This window comes from Polyodon spathula, chromosome 3 (genome assembly GCF_017654505.1).
Source record: "Polyodon spathula isolate WHYD16114869_AA chromosome 3, ASM1765450v1, whole genome shotgun sequence".
In the NCBI taxonomy this organism is placed as follows: domain Eukaryota; kingdom Metazoa; phylum Chordata; class Actinopteri; order Acipenseriformes; family Polyodontidae; genus Polyodon; species Polyodon spathula.
This window is the reverse complement of record NC_054536.1, coordinates 18,360,758-18,380,191: the sequence shown is the minus strand read 5'-3', so window position 1 is coordinate 18,380,191 and position 19,434 is coordinate 18,360,758. Positions and strand designations below refer to the sequence as shown.

The 19,434-nt window shown below is 44.0% G+C and overlaps 1 protein-coding gene across 3 annotated transcripts in view; it reads right to left on the bottom strand.

Annotated features, from left to right (window-relative positions):
- Window positions 1-19,434, bottom strand: part of LOC121312797 (1-phosphatidylinositol 4,5-bisphosphate phosphodiesterase gamma-1-like) — a 56,750-nt gene that overhangs the window by 21,098 nt on the left and 16,218 nt on the right. For 2 of the 3 annotated variants that reach the window (XM_041244574.1, XM_041244572.1), the window contains 10 exons: window positions 15,823-15,924; window positions 15,553-15,587; window positions 14,967-15,039; window positions 14,439-14,537; window positions 13,420-13,538; window positions 12,516-12,601; window positions 10,643-10,763; window positions 9,973-10,141; window positions 9,044-9,163; window positions 7,382-7,489 (listed from right to left, as the gene is read on the bottom strand). In XM_041244574.1, coding sequence (XP_041100508.1) covers window positions 7,382-7,489; window positions 9,044-9,163; window positions 9,973-10,141; window positions 10,643-10,763; window positions 12,516-12,601; window positions 13,420-13,538; window positions 14,439-14,537; window positions 14,967-15,039; window positions 15,553-15,587; window positions 15,823-15,924 — 1,032 coding nt within the window. The remainder of the gene's footprint in view (window positions 1-7,381; window positions 7,490-9,043; window positions 9,164-9,972; window positions 10,142-10,642; window positions 10,764-12,515; window positions 12,602-13,419; window positions 13,539-14,438; window positions 14,538-14,966; window positions 15,040-15,552; window positions 15,588-15,822; window positions 15,925-19,434) is intronic. The other variant, XM_041244573.1, reaches the window with a different exon arrangement.

The window sequence follows — 19,434 nt, the reverse complement described above, 5'->3', positions numbered from 1 at the left end:
TTAATATCATCTCAATCGGGCAAGTCATAGGATCGTGACATTTGGCAAGGCACCAGTCTTGGAAAACTTTCCATTTATATGAGTACTGGGCTCTAGTGCTCGGCGCCATAGCAGACTGTAGAGTTTCTACTACTGCAACTGGCAAACCTCGTCTGAATAGACAGCTCTGTTCAATGGCCAGACCCAGAGTTGGAGTTGGGTTGGGTTCAGGTGCCATAATAGCCCCTCTGCTTGGCTCAGGAGGTCCTTGCTCAGCAGGAGCTGCCACGGCTGAGCCGACAACATGTCGGAGAGGCGAGCAAACCAGGGGCGTCTCGGCCATCTGAGTGCAACCAGCAAAACCTGTGCTCTCTCCACCCTGATCCCCTCTAATGTCAGGAGTAGTAATGGTAGTGGAGGGAACGCACACAACAGCCCATGTGGCCAGGGGTGAGCTAGCGCATCTACTCCCAGGGGGCCCCAGTCTCTCTCCATGGAGAACCACAGGGGACAATGAGTGGACTCGGCTGAGGTCAACTCGTGCAGGTCGAAACCTCACCCAAATTTGTTTCACCACTTGAGGATGCAGCCTCTACTCCGAGCTGTCTGGAGCTCTTCTGGACAGGAGGTCTGCTGCCTCTTTGTCCACACCGGGGAGGTGAACTGCCCTGATGGAACGCAAGTTTCTGTGCGTCCAGGACAGGAGTCTGTGCACTGAGTGTTGAAGGCCCGATGAGCGCAGGCCGCCTTGGTGGTTTATGTAGGCTACCACTGTGGTGTTGTCCGTCCGGACAAGTACATGTTTGTGCGCTAATTGCTGGCAAAAATGGGATAACGCCAGGTTCACCGCTTTCAGCTCTTGCGAATATTGTGCGTTTACTGCCAATGTCCCTTCCACTGACCTCTTATTCCTCTCTCGCTCCAGACTGCTCCACAGCCCAGGCTGGAGGCGTCTGTAGTGATCACTTCCCTTCTGTGAGGAGATTCGAGGGGAGACCCGAGGCGTAGATTGCCTGGACAGAGCCACCACTCCAGTGTCTTCCGGCATTGTCTGGACACTCGCACCAGCAGGTACCGATCTTGGACCAGGTGCACCTTGAGCGTATTCACCCAGGCTTGAAGCGGGCGCATTCTCAGCAGCCCTAGTGGAAGGATTCTCGAGGCAGCGGCCATCAGCCCCAACAACCTTTGATATACTTTGACCTGTAGGAGAGCGTCCTCTCTGAATAGGGAGAGTGTGGTCTCCAATGACTGAATTTTGTCTTCCGACAGTGAGGCAAGTATGTTCACAGAGTTCAGTTTGTTCCCCAGAAACACTGTGGACTGAGATGGTATGAAGTTGCTCTTCTGTTGATGTATTAAGAGCCCTAACTTCGCCACATGATCTATGACCTGTTTTGTGTGTGCCTCTGCGCGTGCTTTTGACTGCGTACAAACTAACCAATCGTCCAGACAGTTTAGGATCCAAATACCCTGCAGCCTGAGTGGAGCCAGTGCTGCATCCATGCACTTTGCAAATGTGCAGGGCACCAGCGAGAGGCCAAACAGCAGCATGCAGAATTCGTACATGTTGCCTTGAAAGGAGAACCGCAGATATTTTCTGTGTGCAAGACGGATCGGAACATGAAAATAGGCGTCTTGCAGGTCGATCGATGTGAACCAGTCGCCCTGTTGGATGGCCTGGAGGATACGCTGTGCTGTCAACATGTTGAACTCCCTCTGTTTGAGGAACAAGTTGAGGTCCATAGTTGGTCTGAAACTGCCGTCCCTCTTGGGCACCAGGAAGTACCTGGAGTAGAAGCTGCTGAAGGCATCGCTTGAATTTACCAAGCATACAGCATTGTTCCTTTGAAGATTGGCGATCTCCTGTTGAAGGAGTATCGCCCTTGCCAGTTCGACGGTGGTGAGGAGCACACCCTTGAAGGGATGAGGACCTATGCAGAATTGTACAGCACATCCATGTCTCATTGTCGATAGCACACAGAGGTCCTGGATGCAGCCTTGCCATATGTCGTTGCCATTGATCAGTCTGGTTGTGGGGGGTTTTGGTGGTAGCCGGGGCCCCTTAGGGGCGGTCTCCCTTGGGCTTGGAAGGGGGTGGGTCTTTCTTAGGCTGCCCCTGGCCTGCAGTGGTCCCCTGCCAGTGGCTCTGCCTCTGTCTCTGCCTGCTTGCCTACTCTGGGGTGAAGGGCGGTGTTCAGACCCTTTTACCCCAGCAGGCTGTGAATGCTAACTTGGGTGCTGACTGTAAGCCGGAAGGCGCGAAAACTTTGAGGCGACCTCCGTGGCCTTGAGGACCTCTCAAGGATCACATCAGTGGTCGCCCCAAAAGTCTGCTCCAATTTAATGGGGGCATCCAGCAGCGCCACCTTCTTGGTCTCCACAACCTTGGCTTGTGTCAGCAACAAATGCTGGTGAGCGGCCACCATCGCCGCCAATAATCTCCCTGATGCCTGACCTAACTCCCTTATTAGGTTAGTCATCACCTTAGCCACTGCCTGGAGCTTCCCTGTGTCTGCCTCTGTAGCTCTGTGCTGCAACCTCTCTGCCAACCACTATGGCCGTGGTGTTCGATTCCAACGCGTATGCATTTTTCTGCATTGAGTCCGTTATCCTGCAAGACTTGGACAGGCAGGTTGGGTCCTTATCCCCCTTGGTGAAGGTGGAACCTTGCACCAACACCGTGACCGTGTCCCTGATTGTGGGGAATGTGCCTAGGCCCGCTTCTTGGGCTCCTGCAGTCAGAAGACTTTGCTGTTCTGGAGGCTGAGGGTACAGATGCTGGGTTGCCCCAGGAGGAGCGCATCAAATCCAGGTAGTCCTGGCATAAGGGGAGGGCATGCTATGGGTGCCCTTTCTGCTGGAGGAAACAGTTTCCCTTTCCCTCCTGTTCCGCCGGCCAGGGGACATCCGTGGCTGCAGCTGCACGCTGCATTAGTGCCGGGAACTCCTCCCTCTGCGCTATGTGTGGCAAGGGCGGCAAGGAGCTCCCCACTGTGGCCTGCCCGACGGAGGTGGCTGGATCTGAGACGTCCGACCTGGACGCCGTGAAGGACAGCTCGTCTGGGATAGGGGGTCTATCCAGAGGGGATGGGGAATGAAACTGTGAGGGCTGGGGCTGCCCAGTGGTAGGGGGCAGCCTGCCCTGAGATTTTAATAGGGTCTCCAGCATGGTCTGCTGAGCCCTTACAGTCTCTGCCAGCTCCACGAAGTGCCGCTAGGTCCAGCTTGGGTGCCTTCGAGGCGACTGCGACGGTGATCATCTGTGACTGCGTGGGGAAGGGGAGCTGTGCCTGCGTGGCAACCTCCTGTCCCCTGGGGAAGGGGAGCGGTGCCTGCACGGCGACCGTCTGTCCCCTGGTGAGCGTCCCCTCGAGTGGTACCGCCTCGGTGGTGACCATCTCGCCTCCCCTGAGAGGTGCCTGTGCCTCTGTGCCGGTGGTGGGGAAGGGGAGGGTGACCCAGTTGTGCGTGAAAGTTCCCTGGTCTCTGTAGTAGGGGGGGTCCTGGACGACCTCGGCGGAGGCTCTTGGACCACCGATCTCATTCTCCCATGGCTTGAGGACAGAGACAGGTGCTGTCAATCGGGGCTGAGTGGGCACTGTTTTTCTCAGCCTCGCAAGTCGGTGGGAAAACCGCAGTCGATGCCGGGGTATGCAGCCAATTCAATCGCTGTGGTCGCCGAGGGCAAGCACAGCCGTGCTAGGAAAGCCAGAGGCTTGAAAGGGGCACTAGGCCAGAGCTGTTTTTTTAAAATTTTTTTTATTGGTCGCTGTGACCGATTAAATCGGCATAGAGGACCACGCCGCAAGCCCGCGGAGTCTACTTACAGCATCACAACAGCTCTCCACATGGTTATCAACTACACAAGGCCTTGTGTAGTAAAAAGAGTAATGGCCGCTCGCCAATCCCTTAGAGAGGTCGAAACCAGCTCTAGTCAGAAAACTGACATGAGAATAAAGCGAGGGCATTCTTACCAACGCTCGAGAGTGTAATATTACCGCAGATTAATAAATTTATTTGGTCAAAACCAAACAATTCAGCCAAATTCGGTACCAGAAAGCAAAAGCTATCTACGACCTGTGAGATGAGAGAGAAAATGGCGATGTGCTACTGTGAGGACGTCCCTCTTCAACAGGAGGTGGGAGGGACTTCTCCCTCACAGCAGGGCACTGATAGGGCAGCTTTTTTATATATGCTCAGTGATTGACGGTCAGAGAGGCTCTTTCCCATTCGGTAATGGTTGTCATTTAAATTGAAAGGGAAAAAACAGGGATATAGGGAGAGTATGTATTAATACCAAATATACATGATATATCATGTAAAAAAAAGCATTATGATTTATCGATATACTGTACATTGCAGACAATTTACCATAGTCATTCTGAAAACTGTATGCATTCATTGTCTCCACACATCTACATGTAATTTTGAAAAGAAATCATTATCTGCATACCTTTAACAAATACTGTGTTCATTTTAGTACATCATAGGCTTTTACAGTCTGTTAATGAAAATATTTTCAGTGTCCTTTTTGCAGCCATTTTAGTGTGGGAAAGTGTTGAAAGCGTTCATGTTCCTGACATTGGGCCCGTTAACATCAGTTCACAATGCACATGCTCCGTTAACTGCATATAAAGTATTACAGCTCTACAGTAAAACGGGAACACACCCTCACAATACTACAGTGCTTTAATGGTGCAGCATTGGTCGTGGTTTTTAACTTTGGAAAAGAATAAACATTGGACCATTAAGAGATCCTTCACACTTTATCAATCAGGGCTGGAATCCACACATCACTTAGTGATATAAGAACGTGAATCCAAACTCATTTCACCATTAAAGACATTGAACATAAGAACATAAGAACATAAGAAAGTTTACAAACGAGAGAAGGCCATTCGGCCCATCTTGCTCATTTGGTTGTTAGTAGCTTATTGATCCCAGAATCTCATCAAGCAGCTTCTTGAAGGATCCCAGGGTGTCAGCTTCAACAACATTACTGGGGAGTTGATTCCAGACCCTCACAATTCTCTGTGTAAAAAAGTGCCTCCTATTTTCTGTTCTGAATGCCCCTTTGTCTAATCTCCATTTGTGACTCCTGGTCATTGTTTCTTTTTTCAGGCTGAAAAAGTCCCTTGGGTCGACACTGTCAATACCTTTTAGAATTTTGAATGCTTGAATTAGGTCGCCACGTAGTCTTCTTTGTTCAATACTGAACAGATTTAATTCTTTTAGCCTGTCTGCATATGACATGCCTTTTAAGCCCGGAATAATTCTGGTCGCTCTTCTTTGCACTCTTTCTAGAGCAGCAATATGTTTTTTATAGCGAGGTGACCAGAACTGCACACAATATTCAAGATGAGGTCTTATTAGTGCATTGTACAGTTTTAACATTACTTCCCTTGATTTAAATTCAACACTTTTCACAATGTATCCGAGCATCTTGTTAGCCTTTTTTATAGCTTCCCCACATTGTCTAGATGAAGACATTTCTGAGTCAACAAAAACTCCTAGGTCTTTTTCATAGATTCCTTCTCCAATTTCAGTATCTCCCATATGATATTTATAATGTACATTTTTATTTCCTGCGTGCAGTACCTTACACTTTTCTCTATTAAATGTCATTTGCCATGTGTCTGCCCAGTTCTGAATCTTGTCTAGATCATTTTGAATGACCTTTGCTGCTGCAGCAGTGTTTGCCACTCCTCCTACTTTTGTGTCGTCTGCAAATTTAACAAGTTTGCTTACTATACAAGAATCTAAATCATTAATGTAGATTAGGAATAGCAGAGGACCTAATACTGATCCCTGTGGTACTCCACTGGTTACCACACTCCATTCTGAGGTTTTTCCTCTAATCAGTACTTTCTGTTTTCTACATGTTAACCACTCCCTAATCCATGTACATGTGTTTCCTTGAATCCCAACTGCGTTCAGTTTGAGAATTAATCTTTTGTGCGGGACTTTGTCAAAAGCTTTCTGGAAATCTAAATAAACCATGTCATATGCTTTGCAATTATCCATTATCGATGTTGCATCCTCAAAAAAATCAAGCAAGTTAGTTAGACACGATCTCCCTTTCCTAAAACCATGTTGACTGTCTCCCAGGACACTGTTACCATATAGGTAATTTTCCATTTTGGATCTTATTATAGTTTCTACAAGTTTGCATATAATAGAAGTCAGGCTTACTGGTCTGTAGTTGCCTGGTTCAGTTTTGTTTCCCTTTTTGTGGATCGGTATTACGTTTGCAATTTTCCAGTCTGTCGGTACCACCCCTGTGTCAAGAGACTGCTGCATGATCTTGGTTAGCGGTTTGTAAATTACTTCTTTCATTTCTTTGAGTACTACTGGGAGGATCTCATCCAGCCCAGGGGATTTGTTTATTTTAAGAGCTCCTAGTCCCTTTAACACTTCTGCCTCAGTTATGCTAAAGTTATTTAAAACTGGATAGGAACTGGATGACATGTGGGGCATGTTGTCAGTATCTTCCTTTGTAAAAACTTGTGAAAAGTAATCATTTAATATATTTGCTATTTTTTTTTCTTCATCTACGATTTTGCCATTTGTATCTCTTAAACATTTAATCTCCTCTTTGAATGTTCGCTTGCTGTTGTAATATTGGAAAAACATTTTGGAATTGGTTTTAGCTACCTTAGCAATGTTCATTTCTATTTCTCTCTTGGCCTTTCTAACTTCCTTTTTGACTTGCGTTTGCAGTTCTGTGTATTCTTTCTGCGTACTTTCTTTTTGGTCCTTTTTTAATGCTCTGTAAAGTGCCTTTTTTCGCTGAATAGTTTTTTTAATTGATCTATTAAACCATTTTGGCAATTTAGTTTTACATTTAGATTTGTCTACTTTTGAGAAAGCTTTCTAGTGGAATTTATTTATTATGTTTCTTTTAGTATTTCTGGTAAGGAAATGTAAATAACGGCCACAAATTGATAATGAATTCAGATTGAATACCACAGGAATAGCACCTGAATATCATATCCTCTGGGTTCTGAGGTAATTAACTCTGATTCAGCCCTGTTAATTCATGTGGATTTAATTATCAGGACTCATTCCATGTTCCTTTGTAACACATTGTGTTGTTTTCATATGTAAGGCATGTATTCATGCATGAATTAACAGGTCTCACAATCCCCTGGTGAGCGAGAATTAGTGAAGAACAAACAGTGAATTCACTAGGAACGGATGGAGGGGAAAGGTGAACCTAAATGTCAGAGCTGAATTCAAAATGAAAGGCTCAGAGGACGTGTGTAAGATATGCAGGTGTTATTCCTGTGCTATTCAGTCATGAGTCATAATGTGTAGCCATTATTTTAAAGTGTTACCATATTTCTAAACAAGGCACTATTGAGTCTATAATAGTTCTGGATGATGGTTCACAGAATACCTCCTTGTGCTCCTCTTCCTCCTCCTCGTCCGTGCTCTGGTAGCATGACGTCTCCTCAGAGTAATAGATCTTATTGCTGGTCAGCACAAAGTAGTGAGGGCTCCAGTTCTGAAACACACAGAAGGGAGGCATTAGAGGCAATAGCAGGGCTGTGCAGATACTTCCCTTTTCTGAGTAATACCCTTTAACATGTTTTGTGTGGGTAGGTATTAAATTAAACGGAAACAAGGCTGTTAAAAACGTGTTCATTTCACAACAAGAAAAGCTGCCTTTCCCTCATTTGACTTCATCTATAGAATTTAGTACAAATCAATGGCAATGAACTTTCACATTGTGTCATTTAAGAGCTCTGACTGGATTTTCTACCACGAGATATATTTGTTTGTCAAAAGCAGATAAAACATGAATGGTTTTAGTTGCTTTGATCAGATTCTATAGTGAATCACGCTGTCAGATTGTTATTGGCCAGTACTTAATAATTGTGTTGACAAGGGCAAAGGAGGGAACACTTTGTTTTGTGTCTGGGTGAAATTGACAGGTTTTTAAAGTGATTTTATTCTATATAAATGAATACCTAACAGCTTAAAATATGTAAAAGGGAAAAATCTATGTATCTGCGCAGACCTAATAAACAGCAACTCTGTTTATAGTGTCTGTTTATATAACAACCAGCAACAGTGTTGCTTTAAAAAACATTGCATCCAGGCCAGGCAGCATCACTCAGCCACTAGCTCCTGATAGCAGTCCTATTGGCGTCAGCATAACTTCCAGTTTGTATAAACGCAGCAATAAAAAAAAAAAAAATTCAAAATAGATATTGAATCGACAAGAATACAAGTCTGTTATTAAACAGTTTGTAAATAAAAATACCAAAAGCTGTAACAGATTTGTGGAGCCATTCTGAATTCAGAGGATTAAAAAACATCTTGTTTTCTGCTGCAGGGACTCTTCTAAAAGTTTCCCATGGTAAATTTGCACTGGTTATACTATGTGTTAATATGCTTTACCATACCCCTCCAGGCTTCACACATGTACGTTTCACTATGATTCCACTGTGATTTATTACAACCTTGCTGTGCTTTTACAATGGGAAACTTTTATAAGGGGTGGGTGGTGGTATGGGTTGCAGTCAGGAAAAAATGAGGAAGAGTAGTAAGGAGAAAGAGAGGGAGAGAGGGGCAGTGAGGACAGAGAGTGGAAGGAGAGAGACAGAGAGAAAGCCAGCAAAAACAGAACTACATAAGGACAGAGGAGTAAAAGGACAGAGAAGTGAAAGGACAGAAAGACGAAAGGAGAGAGGGGTGAAAGGACAGAGAGATGAAAAATAGGGGCGTGAAAGAACAGAGAGATGAAACGACAGAGGGCTGAAAGGACAGAGGGGTGAAAGGACAGAGATGAAAGGACAGAGGGGTGAAAGGACAGAGATGAAAGGAGAGAGGGGTGAAAGGACAGAGATTGGAGGACAGAGGGGTGAAAGGACAGAGATGGAAGGACAGAGGGGTGAAAGGAAAGAGGAGTGAAAGGACAGACAGGTGAAAGGACAGAGGGGTGAGATGGCAGAGAGCTGGAAGGACAGAGATGGAAGGACAGAGGGGTGAAAGGACAGAGCTGGAAGGACAGAGGAGTGAAATGACAGAGGGGTGAAATGACAGAGGGACTCACATGATCGATGGGGTCCTCCAGGTACAGGATTCCGTTCTTGATGGAGTTGCTGATGTCGTTCTCAGAGTAGCTGGCTGAAGACACCTCCTCGTACATGTTCCCTTCCACCAGCTTCTTGTGCTGCGAGCACAAGAGAATCTTCTCAAAACACTTCAAACCTTCAAACAGCCTTCTACACCCACTGTACACTGAACTGCAGCCTTCTCAACCCACTGTACACTGAACTGCAGCCTTCTCAACCCACTCTACACTGAACTACAGCCTTCTCAACCCACTCTACACTGAACTACAGCCTTCTTAACCCACTCTATACTGAACTACAGCCTTCTCAACCCACTACACTGAACTACAGCCTTCTCAACCCACTCTATACTGAACTATAGCCTTCTCAACCCACTACACTGAACTACAGCCTTCTCAACCCACTACACTGAACTACAGCCTTCTCAACCCACTCTGTACTGAACTATAGCCTTCTCAACCCACTACACTGAACTACAGCCTTCTCAACCCACTCTACATTGAACTACAGCCTTCTCAACCCACTACACTGAACTATAGCTTCAACCCACTCTACACTGAACAGCCTTCTCAAACCACTTCAAACCTTCAAACCTGCACTCATAAACGAGTCTGAACCACTAAACACTAAAATACAGCTACCTTCTTACTAAACCTTCCTGACCTGCCCTGTCTTCCAATCATATCCTGCCCTGCCCTGCCCTCCCCTCTTGCCTTACCTCTCTACGCTACCCTGCCCTGCCCTTCACCTTGCTGCCTTATCCTCCTGCTCTGACCTGTCACCAGAACGACCCTTCCACCTTCCCTCCTTTCCACTCTCCTACCCCCCTGTGCATCCACCTGCCCTGGCCTTCTACCTTGCCCTGCACCCTACTGCCCTGTCCTGCCCTCTTGCCCTACCCCGTTACCTTGATGATTATCTTCCTGCGGAGCTGGTATGGGGTGGGGAGCTCATCTGCATTGATGTCCACTGGCTTGGTGAGCAGCATGTCTCCAAAGACCTTCTTGAAGAGCGAGGCCATGTTCCTCTGCTGGACCACGCTGCAGTGGTCCTCGATGGACAGGATGACAGGAAACCTGGGAGCAGCACGACAAGCTAATGACTTCAACAAGCTGGGGCCAATAAGCAATGCAAGCTGATGCAAGACTTCACAGCACATCTGGTCTCACACATCCCCAATCAGCACTGATCTTGAACAGCATTACTTTACCTTTAGCTAGTCCAAGATTAGTGGTATACAGAGGCAAGGTAAGCAGACTAAAATGATTTCAGGGACAGACCTTGATTTTCTGATGCTGTCACCTTACCCCTTAATAAAACTACTGCTCTATACCCTGTACCCCTATACTCTATAAAAGCAAAGCAAACTGTAGTAAAGAATAGTGAAAGCACAGGGAAGCACAGATGATATAATAAACAGCATAAAGTAGTGTAGATCTATAACTTTAAACACTCAATCATAAGATACAGTATTTATAGTAGAATTAAAAGTACTACTGCCACTTTACTGTTCAAGTGGATCGCGGTAAACATGTCTATTGGACCCCAGACTGCTGGTTGTTGCTATGAAGACTTACTCAGAGGTAACAAAGGCCTGCTCTTTGATGGTGTACAGTACATCCAGGAACTTGATTTTGGATGTCAGAGTGTGTCCGTGGTAGATGATGGGCAGGTCGTCTGGCCCATCCCAGCAATCCACTGGAAAAGAACACGAGCCAGTCAGTTGGAGGCTGTACTGCAGCTATGTATATTTACCAGCTGTTTGGTTTGCATTGTCCACCTCATCACTCTGCTTGACCTAACTTTATGGGACACAGGTTCAACTGAATTCTCATTCCTTTTGTTTAAAACGTTCAGCTACTGTGGTAACTCTTTATGTTAACAGGGCAATACCTACCATCAGCCAGCACTTATGATTGGTATTAGATAATAAGGGCCTACCCATTTCACGGCTGTGAAAAACATGACACAGACTATGAAATTCATTCTGCACCGTGAAATCTGATCTGTTTTGTGTACTTTTACCCTAGTTCCTGGTGCGACTGTTAGTTTGTTTCAATTTAAAAAAGAAAGTTTATCATGAAATGGACAGGATTTATCGATTGACACTTGACAACAACCAATAACTGGGCTCTACTCACTGATTGGTCGACATGGGCATCCGGAGCGGGTTTAGAATGGCTCACTGATCTCAACTGGTAGTACCTTCAGATGTGTCAAATTAGGCCTACCTTTTAAAATGAGTGTCCAAAATAAATCAAAATGTGCTACAATCATTATTGCAGAGGATCTTGTAAAATAATTTGGAAGCCAAATATATACCAAGGAGTAGTATGAGCAGACAAATACATTAAAAGCACCGCAGGAGAAAAAATAAAATAAATGTGTCAGTAATTTTCACTTTTATGTTTTTTTGCCTCTGGATATATTGTCCAGCTACAGACTCATCCCAAACTCCGTGGATGCGGAGAGAGCTGTGTCTAAATACAGACAGGTATTTACACCGCAGAGACAGGGAATGAAGAAAAACAGCATTTCAGAATACACTGTTGTATACAATGACGTTTAAAACCAGAACAGTTATTTTTTTAAATAATAACAATAACAGAAATGCAACAATCATCAGTTTCGTTTTCTTTTAGAGTTTCTACTTTGTTACTCGCAGAGTTCAGGGTTTTAAATGTTTATATTTTGCCGTTTTTAACTACATGTTCATACTTTGTTACACCACCGTGAAATTTAAGATTTAAATAGCTGAAACTGTGAAATTGTAGATTTTAAAAATGTTATGACCGTGAAATTTACGAAAATGTACCGTGAATTTGGTAGGGCCCTGTACATAATACATAAGGAAATTTACAAATGAGAGGAAGCCATTCAGGCCATCTATGCTCTTCCAATTCCTAGTAGCTAGCTGACTTTGTCAAATCAGGTCTTAAAGGATCCCAGTGATTCAGCATCAACAACATGGCTAGGTAGCCCATTCCATACCCTCACATCTCTCTGTGTAAAGAAATATCTCTCTTAATTTCCAACTGTGTCCTCTGGTCCTGTTCTCTGTGCTACGCTAAAAGTATTGGTTAGGGTTTGCCAACTACTTTGAGGGTTTTAAAAACTTAATTCAAGTCCCACCCTAATTCTTCTTCTGGCTAAATAGATTCACTCAGACTGTCTTCATATCTCATTCCTTTAAGCCCTGGGACTCATCTGGTAAGTAATTTTATATTATACCAATTATCCTAATGGAAGCCTTGAAACCTAGTCAAATTCTTATTTACAGTTATAACTGCAAAACAGAGAGAAGTACCCATAAATCATGTTAGCGATTGACCATTTAATACAAAGCTTGTTTTTTTTGTTTCTATTTTTATGGCGACACAGCTCCTAGTGCCCGTGCCAGACTGGTGGCCCAGCAGTCCCAGTTTCCACACTGGACTGGTTCATACTCACGCTCGATGCAGCGGCAGCCCATTCGGAGACAGCGAGCATAGGCTTCCAGTGATGACTCACTGGAGAACTGGTCACCAGTCAGGTACCTGCAGGAGAGAGACAAATAACATAAATATGCTCCATTCACAACTCTCTGGACTGCTCTGGGGAGTCAGTCTGTTTCCTACTGGACCAAATGAAAACTAATTATCCCTTAAAGGTTTACAAAAGTGAAAGTGTAGGAAAAGTTTATTAAAACATAGTGAAAGCATGGTAAAGTATAGCCAGTTTAGTCAGATCTAAAGCAAAACAAGTGCACACCATGGTAAATGCAGAGTATAACCAAGGGGAGCATGGGGATGAGAAATGTACTCTGGTGATGTTTTATAAGGTATACACAGACACCCTTTTCACTGTCATTAAGCAACCATCTGCAAGATGCCTTGACCCCAAAGACATTGCCCAGGAATGACCCAGGAAATAGAATTATAACAGATTTCTTTAACCTAGTTTAGTACCAAATATCACGTGTAAAATGAAAATACATAACTGCTGAATCACGTGTTTCTTTCAAAACTGAAGATTTTTGGAAGTATTCTCTTCAGCACAACCACTTCAAGTCCTCAAGTCTTCACATCCCCTCCATCCCATTGTAAGACTTTACTACGGTCATTCTTTATAGTATTTCTGCACTTTCACCTTGCTTGTCCCATGGGTATACTCTGCATTTACCATAGTTTCCCCTGGTTTGCCATGTTTGTTAATATGCTTTATCATATTAACAAACATTAATATGCTGCTCCTTACAATGCTTACCTATGCTTTAGCATGCTTTCTCTGTGCTTTATTACACTTTGCTATGCTTTTACAGTGAGAAACTTTTCTAAAGGTCCCTGTAAATGTAATCTCAAGCTGTCTCTCTTACGTGTTATGAGAGGAGCTGATCCAGTACTGTGACAGCGGGTGCTTCATCTCCTCAGGGCGGACCTGCCCGCCGCCTCGCTCCACGATCATATTCTCCTTCGACAGCAGGAACGTCAGGAACTGCAGGGGGGTCACCAGTAACATTAACACACACACACACACACACACACAGACACACACACAGACACACACACATACAGACACACACACACACACACACACACACACACACACACACCCACACACACACACACCCACATACAGACACACACACACACAAACACAGTTACAGAGCTTCCAATTTATTCTTTGTTTCTGACCAGCAGCTAAACAAATGCAGCCAGGGCGGTGATATTCAAGCCGAGTTAAATCACAGCAAATGAAATGGGTTTGTGGCAGAGTGTCCTGCCCCTTTGTGTTTATAGTGTGTTAATGTTGGTGTTTATGTATAAAATACACAGGATATAAATATGGGTTATGAGCACGAGTGTTATAAAGTGTAATTTGTATTTAGACACGAGGATGGCACAACTCACTCCACGTGCATATTTAAGTGGGTATTGATATTTGAGCACGGGAGGACACAGATTAGTGCACGTGCTAGGATTCAAGTGAATAATGAATCGGTAATTGAATCCCAGCACAACTGTATATATAGATGCACGAAGCACTCACTCGGGGTTGTGTGTTCGTTAGTGGAGAACGGGTGGAGTTAGGAGAGAATTAAAAACTAAAACAATTGCTACGATGCGCTGGAAGTGCCAGCACGGTACTTGTTTGTTGGGTTCGTCCACATCTGTTTTGTCTGTGTGTTTCTTTGAGACGGACGTTGAGAGGGAGAGGGAGAGGGAGAGCAACAGTGAGAGGGCGAGGGAGAGGGAGATTGAGAGAGAGAGGGAGAGCGACAGTGAGAGGGAGAGAGAGAACGATAATGACAGGGAGTGGGAGAGCGAGAGGGAGATCGAGAGGGAGAGCGAGAGTCAGAGTGACAGAGACAGTGACAGTAACAGAGAGACTCACCTCATCCAGCTGCAGTGTGGGTTCAGTGTGTCTCTGAGACTCTTTCTGGTAGCTGCACATGAACTCTCTCACCTTGTTGAGATCGCTCGCCCAGCCTTCCTGAGGGAGAAGAGGAGGAGGAATCATTACAAGAGGTCGGAAACCATGCTTTCTTGTTACTTTACAACATTGCTTTCCAACAGGGGCATAAGAGACACAGAGATCTGTACCCTACAAGTGCTGGACAGATACATATACGGTGACTGTCAAGACTGGTAACACATTCAATGTAGCGCCAGTTTTTCCATTCCCTGCTGCAGAAACCTGCTACTGGCGTAATGAAAAAAAAAAATGAAGCCACCCAATTGCCTGCTTTGGTAGTAAATCAAATAGTGTTTCAGGCACCACTGAGGTGGATATTGAAAGAATAAGTAATCCTAGCACTCTGGAAAGCTTAACGCGCTGAATGTTACTTGAGAAACACAGCTGGCACCTGAGCAGCCGTGGCAGGGAGGTGCTGGCCAGCGGGACACGCTGTCTGGTAAATACCTTCTGATCTAACTGGAGGAACTTCTGGAAGTCGTACAGGGTTATCTGACAGAGCTCCGGACGATCCACGTTCCTGCCAGGGGAGCACAAAGAGAAAGAATTCGTTACCAGAGCGACAAGGCTTGTTTGTTCGTTTTGTTTTCATTAGAAACAAGTGAGTGCAGTGATGTCAATGCACCACATTCATGTGTTCAGGTCAGTAAAAAAACAGCTTCCATTCACACTACTCTCAGCCAATGAAAACGGCAGATTCCAGAACATTCCAGTACATTGTAAAAGCTTGGTATCTCAGCCCATTGAATTGAGGCTTTATAATTCTTACCTATGTTTTACAATGCTTTCACTATGGTTTATTACACTTTCACAATGCTTTATTACATTTTGCGCTGCTTTTACTGTAGGAAATATTTATAAGTGAATATGCTCTGTGCTATCCTGCTGCTTTGCTGACAATGTGGGACAGGCAGGCAAGTGACTAAAGCAGAGTTCAATATTAGCTCTGAAACGAGACTCCAATACCCGCTCTACAATGGTACTGCTCTGAAATACAATGCTGAGTGAAAACAATGAGTGCTAAGAATCATACCTGAGAGGGAAGGACAGCTCGAGCTGGTCAATGATCTGAAATGAAAACCAACAGTGAGAGGAAGCTCTCCTGTGAAACCATGCGGCTACAGACCCCAGGATCTAGCGACCTGCGTGGGGAGCTGTCCCTAATGGAAGCATGCATGTTTTTTGTTTGTTTTTTTAATTTAAACAGCTGTGGGACAGATCTATCATCAAAGCTCCTCATCCTTGCGTATCTGCTTATGTGTATCTGCGAACTGGTTTTACACAGGAGCTGCTTCGTACTCACTGATTTCTGGGCGTCGAACATGAGGTTCTTGTAGAGCTGAGTGAAGTGTGTGAAAGACAGTTCAGAGCGAGCTTCTACCTCCTGGGGAGAAGGAACGAGACACTTCAGAGGAGAGGGGAGACACAGAGGACACTATAAGAAACTGAGGGCTGCATTTTCAAAGTTTTTTTTTTCTGAATTGAAAAAATAACATTTGCAATTCACAAGTTAATACAAAACAACTTAAGTCTACTTAGAAGGCCCAGCAGTTGTTTATATGAAGTTTGTAAACTAAGGCTTTGGAAGGGGGGGGGGAAGCCAGGTGATGGACCCTCAGACTTAGAGGGTTTGAGGCACTTATTCATTCTCTACATCGCATAATCATCAATACAATCTTAATTATTCCCATTTCTGTATTGTGCAGGTTTGTCCAGATCTACTGAATTATGGGTTGGTAACTTCATTGGGTGTGTTTTTCCATTCTTAAAATACAAGGAATGGATTGGAGAAGCTAGTACATCATACTTTCCATACATCTGGAGAGCCGCTTATCCACGTGTGATGAAACATGGCATTCACATGATTTACATCACTGACGGCTGGGTTCACAGATCCCCATTAGCACTGATCTTGGTCTGCCTAACGTTATCTAAGACACCTGTTAATCTGGGTGTGTAAAACCAGCTGGAAGAGTGTCACATTCAGGGGGTCTGTCTATCCATACATTTGTCAATCTGTATGTCACATGAACTGTAAATACACTTACCTATGATGTTAACACCTCATAGGCTTACCTAAGGACATCTTTTTTTATATAAACTATCCATTTCTTATTCTTACCATTTCTGTACAAACTGATGCTATATTTAAGGGCCGTCGGCTTCCTTTGCCATACTGATAGTTATAATTTTAAATGCACAGCCTTGGCAATGTTACTGCCAATTGAAATTATATATATATATATATATATATATATATATATATATATATATATATATATATATATATATATATAGAATATAGAATTATGTCACCACTGAAAGCATTCAAACAGGGCTTTTCAATGACAACAAACAACAGTGCCTAGCCTCCTGCAGGCAGATTTAATGTGGCTACGATCTGATAAACTCTCTTCATTGTATTTAAGTGCACGATTATTACGTGATTACGAGGGCCATCTGCATGTACGTGCGCTGGTTTACAAATTTGAATGGCGCGTAAGCCACTGTTAAGATCAATTAAGGTAAATTAATGTCAACACCATGATACTCAACAGACGAAATAAAAAAGTAAATGTCAAAGCGTTAACACAAAGCGTTAACATTGGTTTCACAATCCCACAGTACATACTCAAGATGTCAGCCCGACGTGTTTTGATCTGCTCACAGCTCTAGTAATGTCAAGTGACTGACAAAGACAAACAACTAAACATATATCAATGTTTAAACCAAACACCCAGCAGAGAGGCATCTGCTTGTTGTTGAACGAGTTTGGGGTATGTCATGAATATAATGGTAAATTGATATTTCCTGGTTTTGTTTGAAGACGAATAGGACAGGGGTTAGAGCTGGACTGGTGACTGTACTGTACGTGAGTCGCTGATGAAATATTTCAGATTTTTTACATGCCCAGCAGCCCACTGAATTAAAGGGAGTGGCAAGGGCTGGAGGCGGATCAAAGACGAACATCTCACCATTCAACTACATAGCTTGCTCTGTAGTCGAGAGGTAAATACAGTTACACTGACGTCAGTATTATTAACCCATCAGTCGCTAGCAGGAGAGTAATAAAATCATCTTATTTTGTACCAAACACCCTAAATTTCAAATTAAAACATGACTTATAATCATTCTGGATAATCTGATGAATTGATTCTTTCTCTTAAGGTGTAAAGAGTGCTTTGCAGCCCTCTTGCACACCCAAAGTGAAATCACTCTTTGTGGCAGAGCAAAGCTCTGCCCTTTAAATTGGCAGAGATGGGGTTAACTTCCCCCACCTGCCTGGGTTTATTATGTTCAGGTGGCTGGGGTTGATTAGTTGATTAGGTTGATTAACGATCAATCAGCGCCCAGCCACCTGATATAAAAGGAGGCCTCTGCTTCTCATTTGGGGAGAGGGAGCTGAGGAAGCAGAGGCCTCCTTTTATATCAGGTGGCTGGGCGCTGATTGATCGTTAATCAACCTAATCAACTAATCAACCCCAGCCACCTGAACATAATAAACCCAGGCAGGTGGGGGAAGTTAACCCCATCTCTGCCAATTTAAAGGGCAGAGCTTTGCTCTGCCACACTCTTATATAAGAGAGAGGGCCAACACAGAAACATGCACCAGGCTTAGCCTAAAATTCCATATCTACTTTTATATATGTTATACAAGACAGTGTAAAACATACAGCTTATTATTAGTTAGGGAAGGGGTTAAATGCTGATCTGTACAGCGTCTCGCTCCGTCTCTCGCGGCGATGTTTAATGCAACTCTTGCAACCCTCTCCGTTGCTGGCACAAAATCCAGCCATTAGGAATGATCTGGTATCTGTGAGTGCAAATTCTCAAGTACTGCCTTCTTCCTGGTCCCCTCCTCTTCCCTTGATGTTCAGAGAGAGGCAGAGACAGATCCTTTCCATAATTCTGCTCAACCCTTAGAAAAGCTTTCTTCAGTAAATCTGCACAATGTTTTTGCAATTGTTCCGTAGTTACTGCATAGCATGCATTTATCATAGCTTACCTTTATTTTTTTATGCATTACCATACCTCTCTGGGCTTTATAATTCTCACCTATGTTTTACAATGCTTTTGCTATGCTTTATTACACTTTGTAATATTACACTATTATGCCATGAACATAAATAGATATTTATTTTTGGTTTTGTTTGATGAATAGGACAAGGGGTAGAGCTGGATTGGTGACTGTGTGACATGAGCGGCAGGTAGAGGGTGACCTCACTGAACAGAGAGTCCGGGCATTTATTTGTCATTTCCCTGAGGAATAAAGTAAAGTACATCTGAATCTACCTGCTCTTCATGAAAACAACCGTCACCTGTTCCTCAGGGGACAATAGACCAGCCCAACAGTGTGATAACAAGATGAGTGTCATAATCTTTACTTGCACAATAATTTGCACAATATTTTTGCAGTCTTCCCCATGCTTTCCCCATAGTTATACTATGCATTCACCACAGTTTGCTTTACCATACCTATCTGTGCTTTACAGTGCTTCCATATGCTCCACCATACCTGTCTGTGCTTTACAGTGCTTACCTATGCTTTACCCTGCTTTAAATATATCTTGTCAAGCTATTCAGTTGGAACTAATTAGTACAGATTGGTTTAGGATGCCAGCTGAACTACAGGGATCATTCTTAATTATATTTTATCATCCAAAACTATTAGACACTCAATAGTGCTGAATTTAGAAACACTGAAAGAAACTTCATAAATTCAATGGCAAACGTTTCCACTAGAAGCCTTTGTGAAGATATTTTTGGGGGTGGCCGCTCTTGGATCCTGAATGACTGACACCACAGAACGATGTCAAAGGTTCAGCTCTTTCCATTCCAGGCTCATCTTAGTGTACATTTTCACGCTGTCCCCGGCACTGTACACAACATGTTGTGTGAATTCATCATTTGTGCA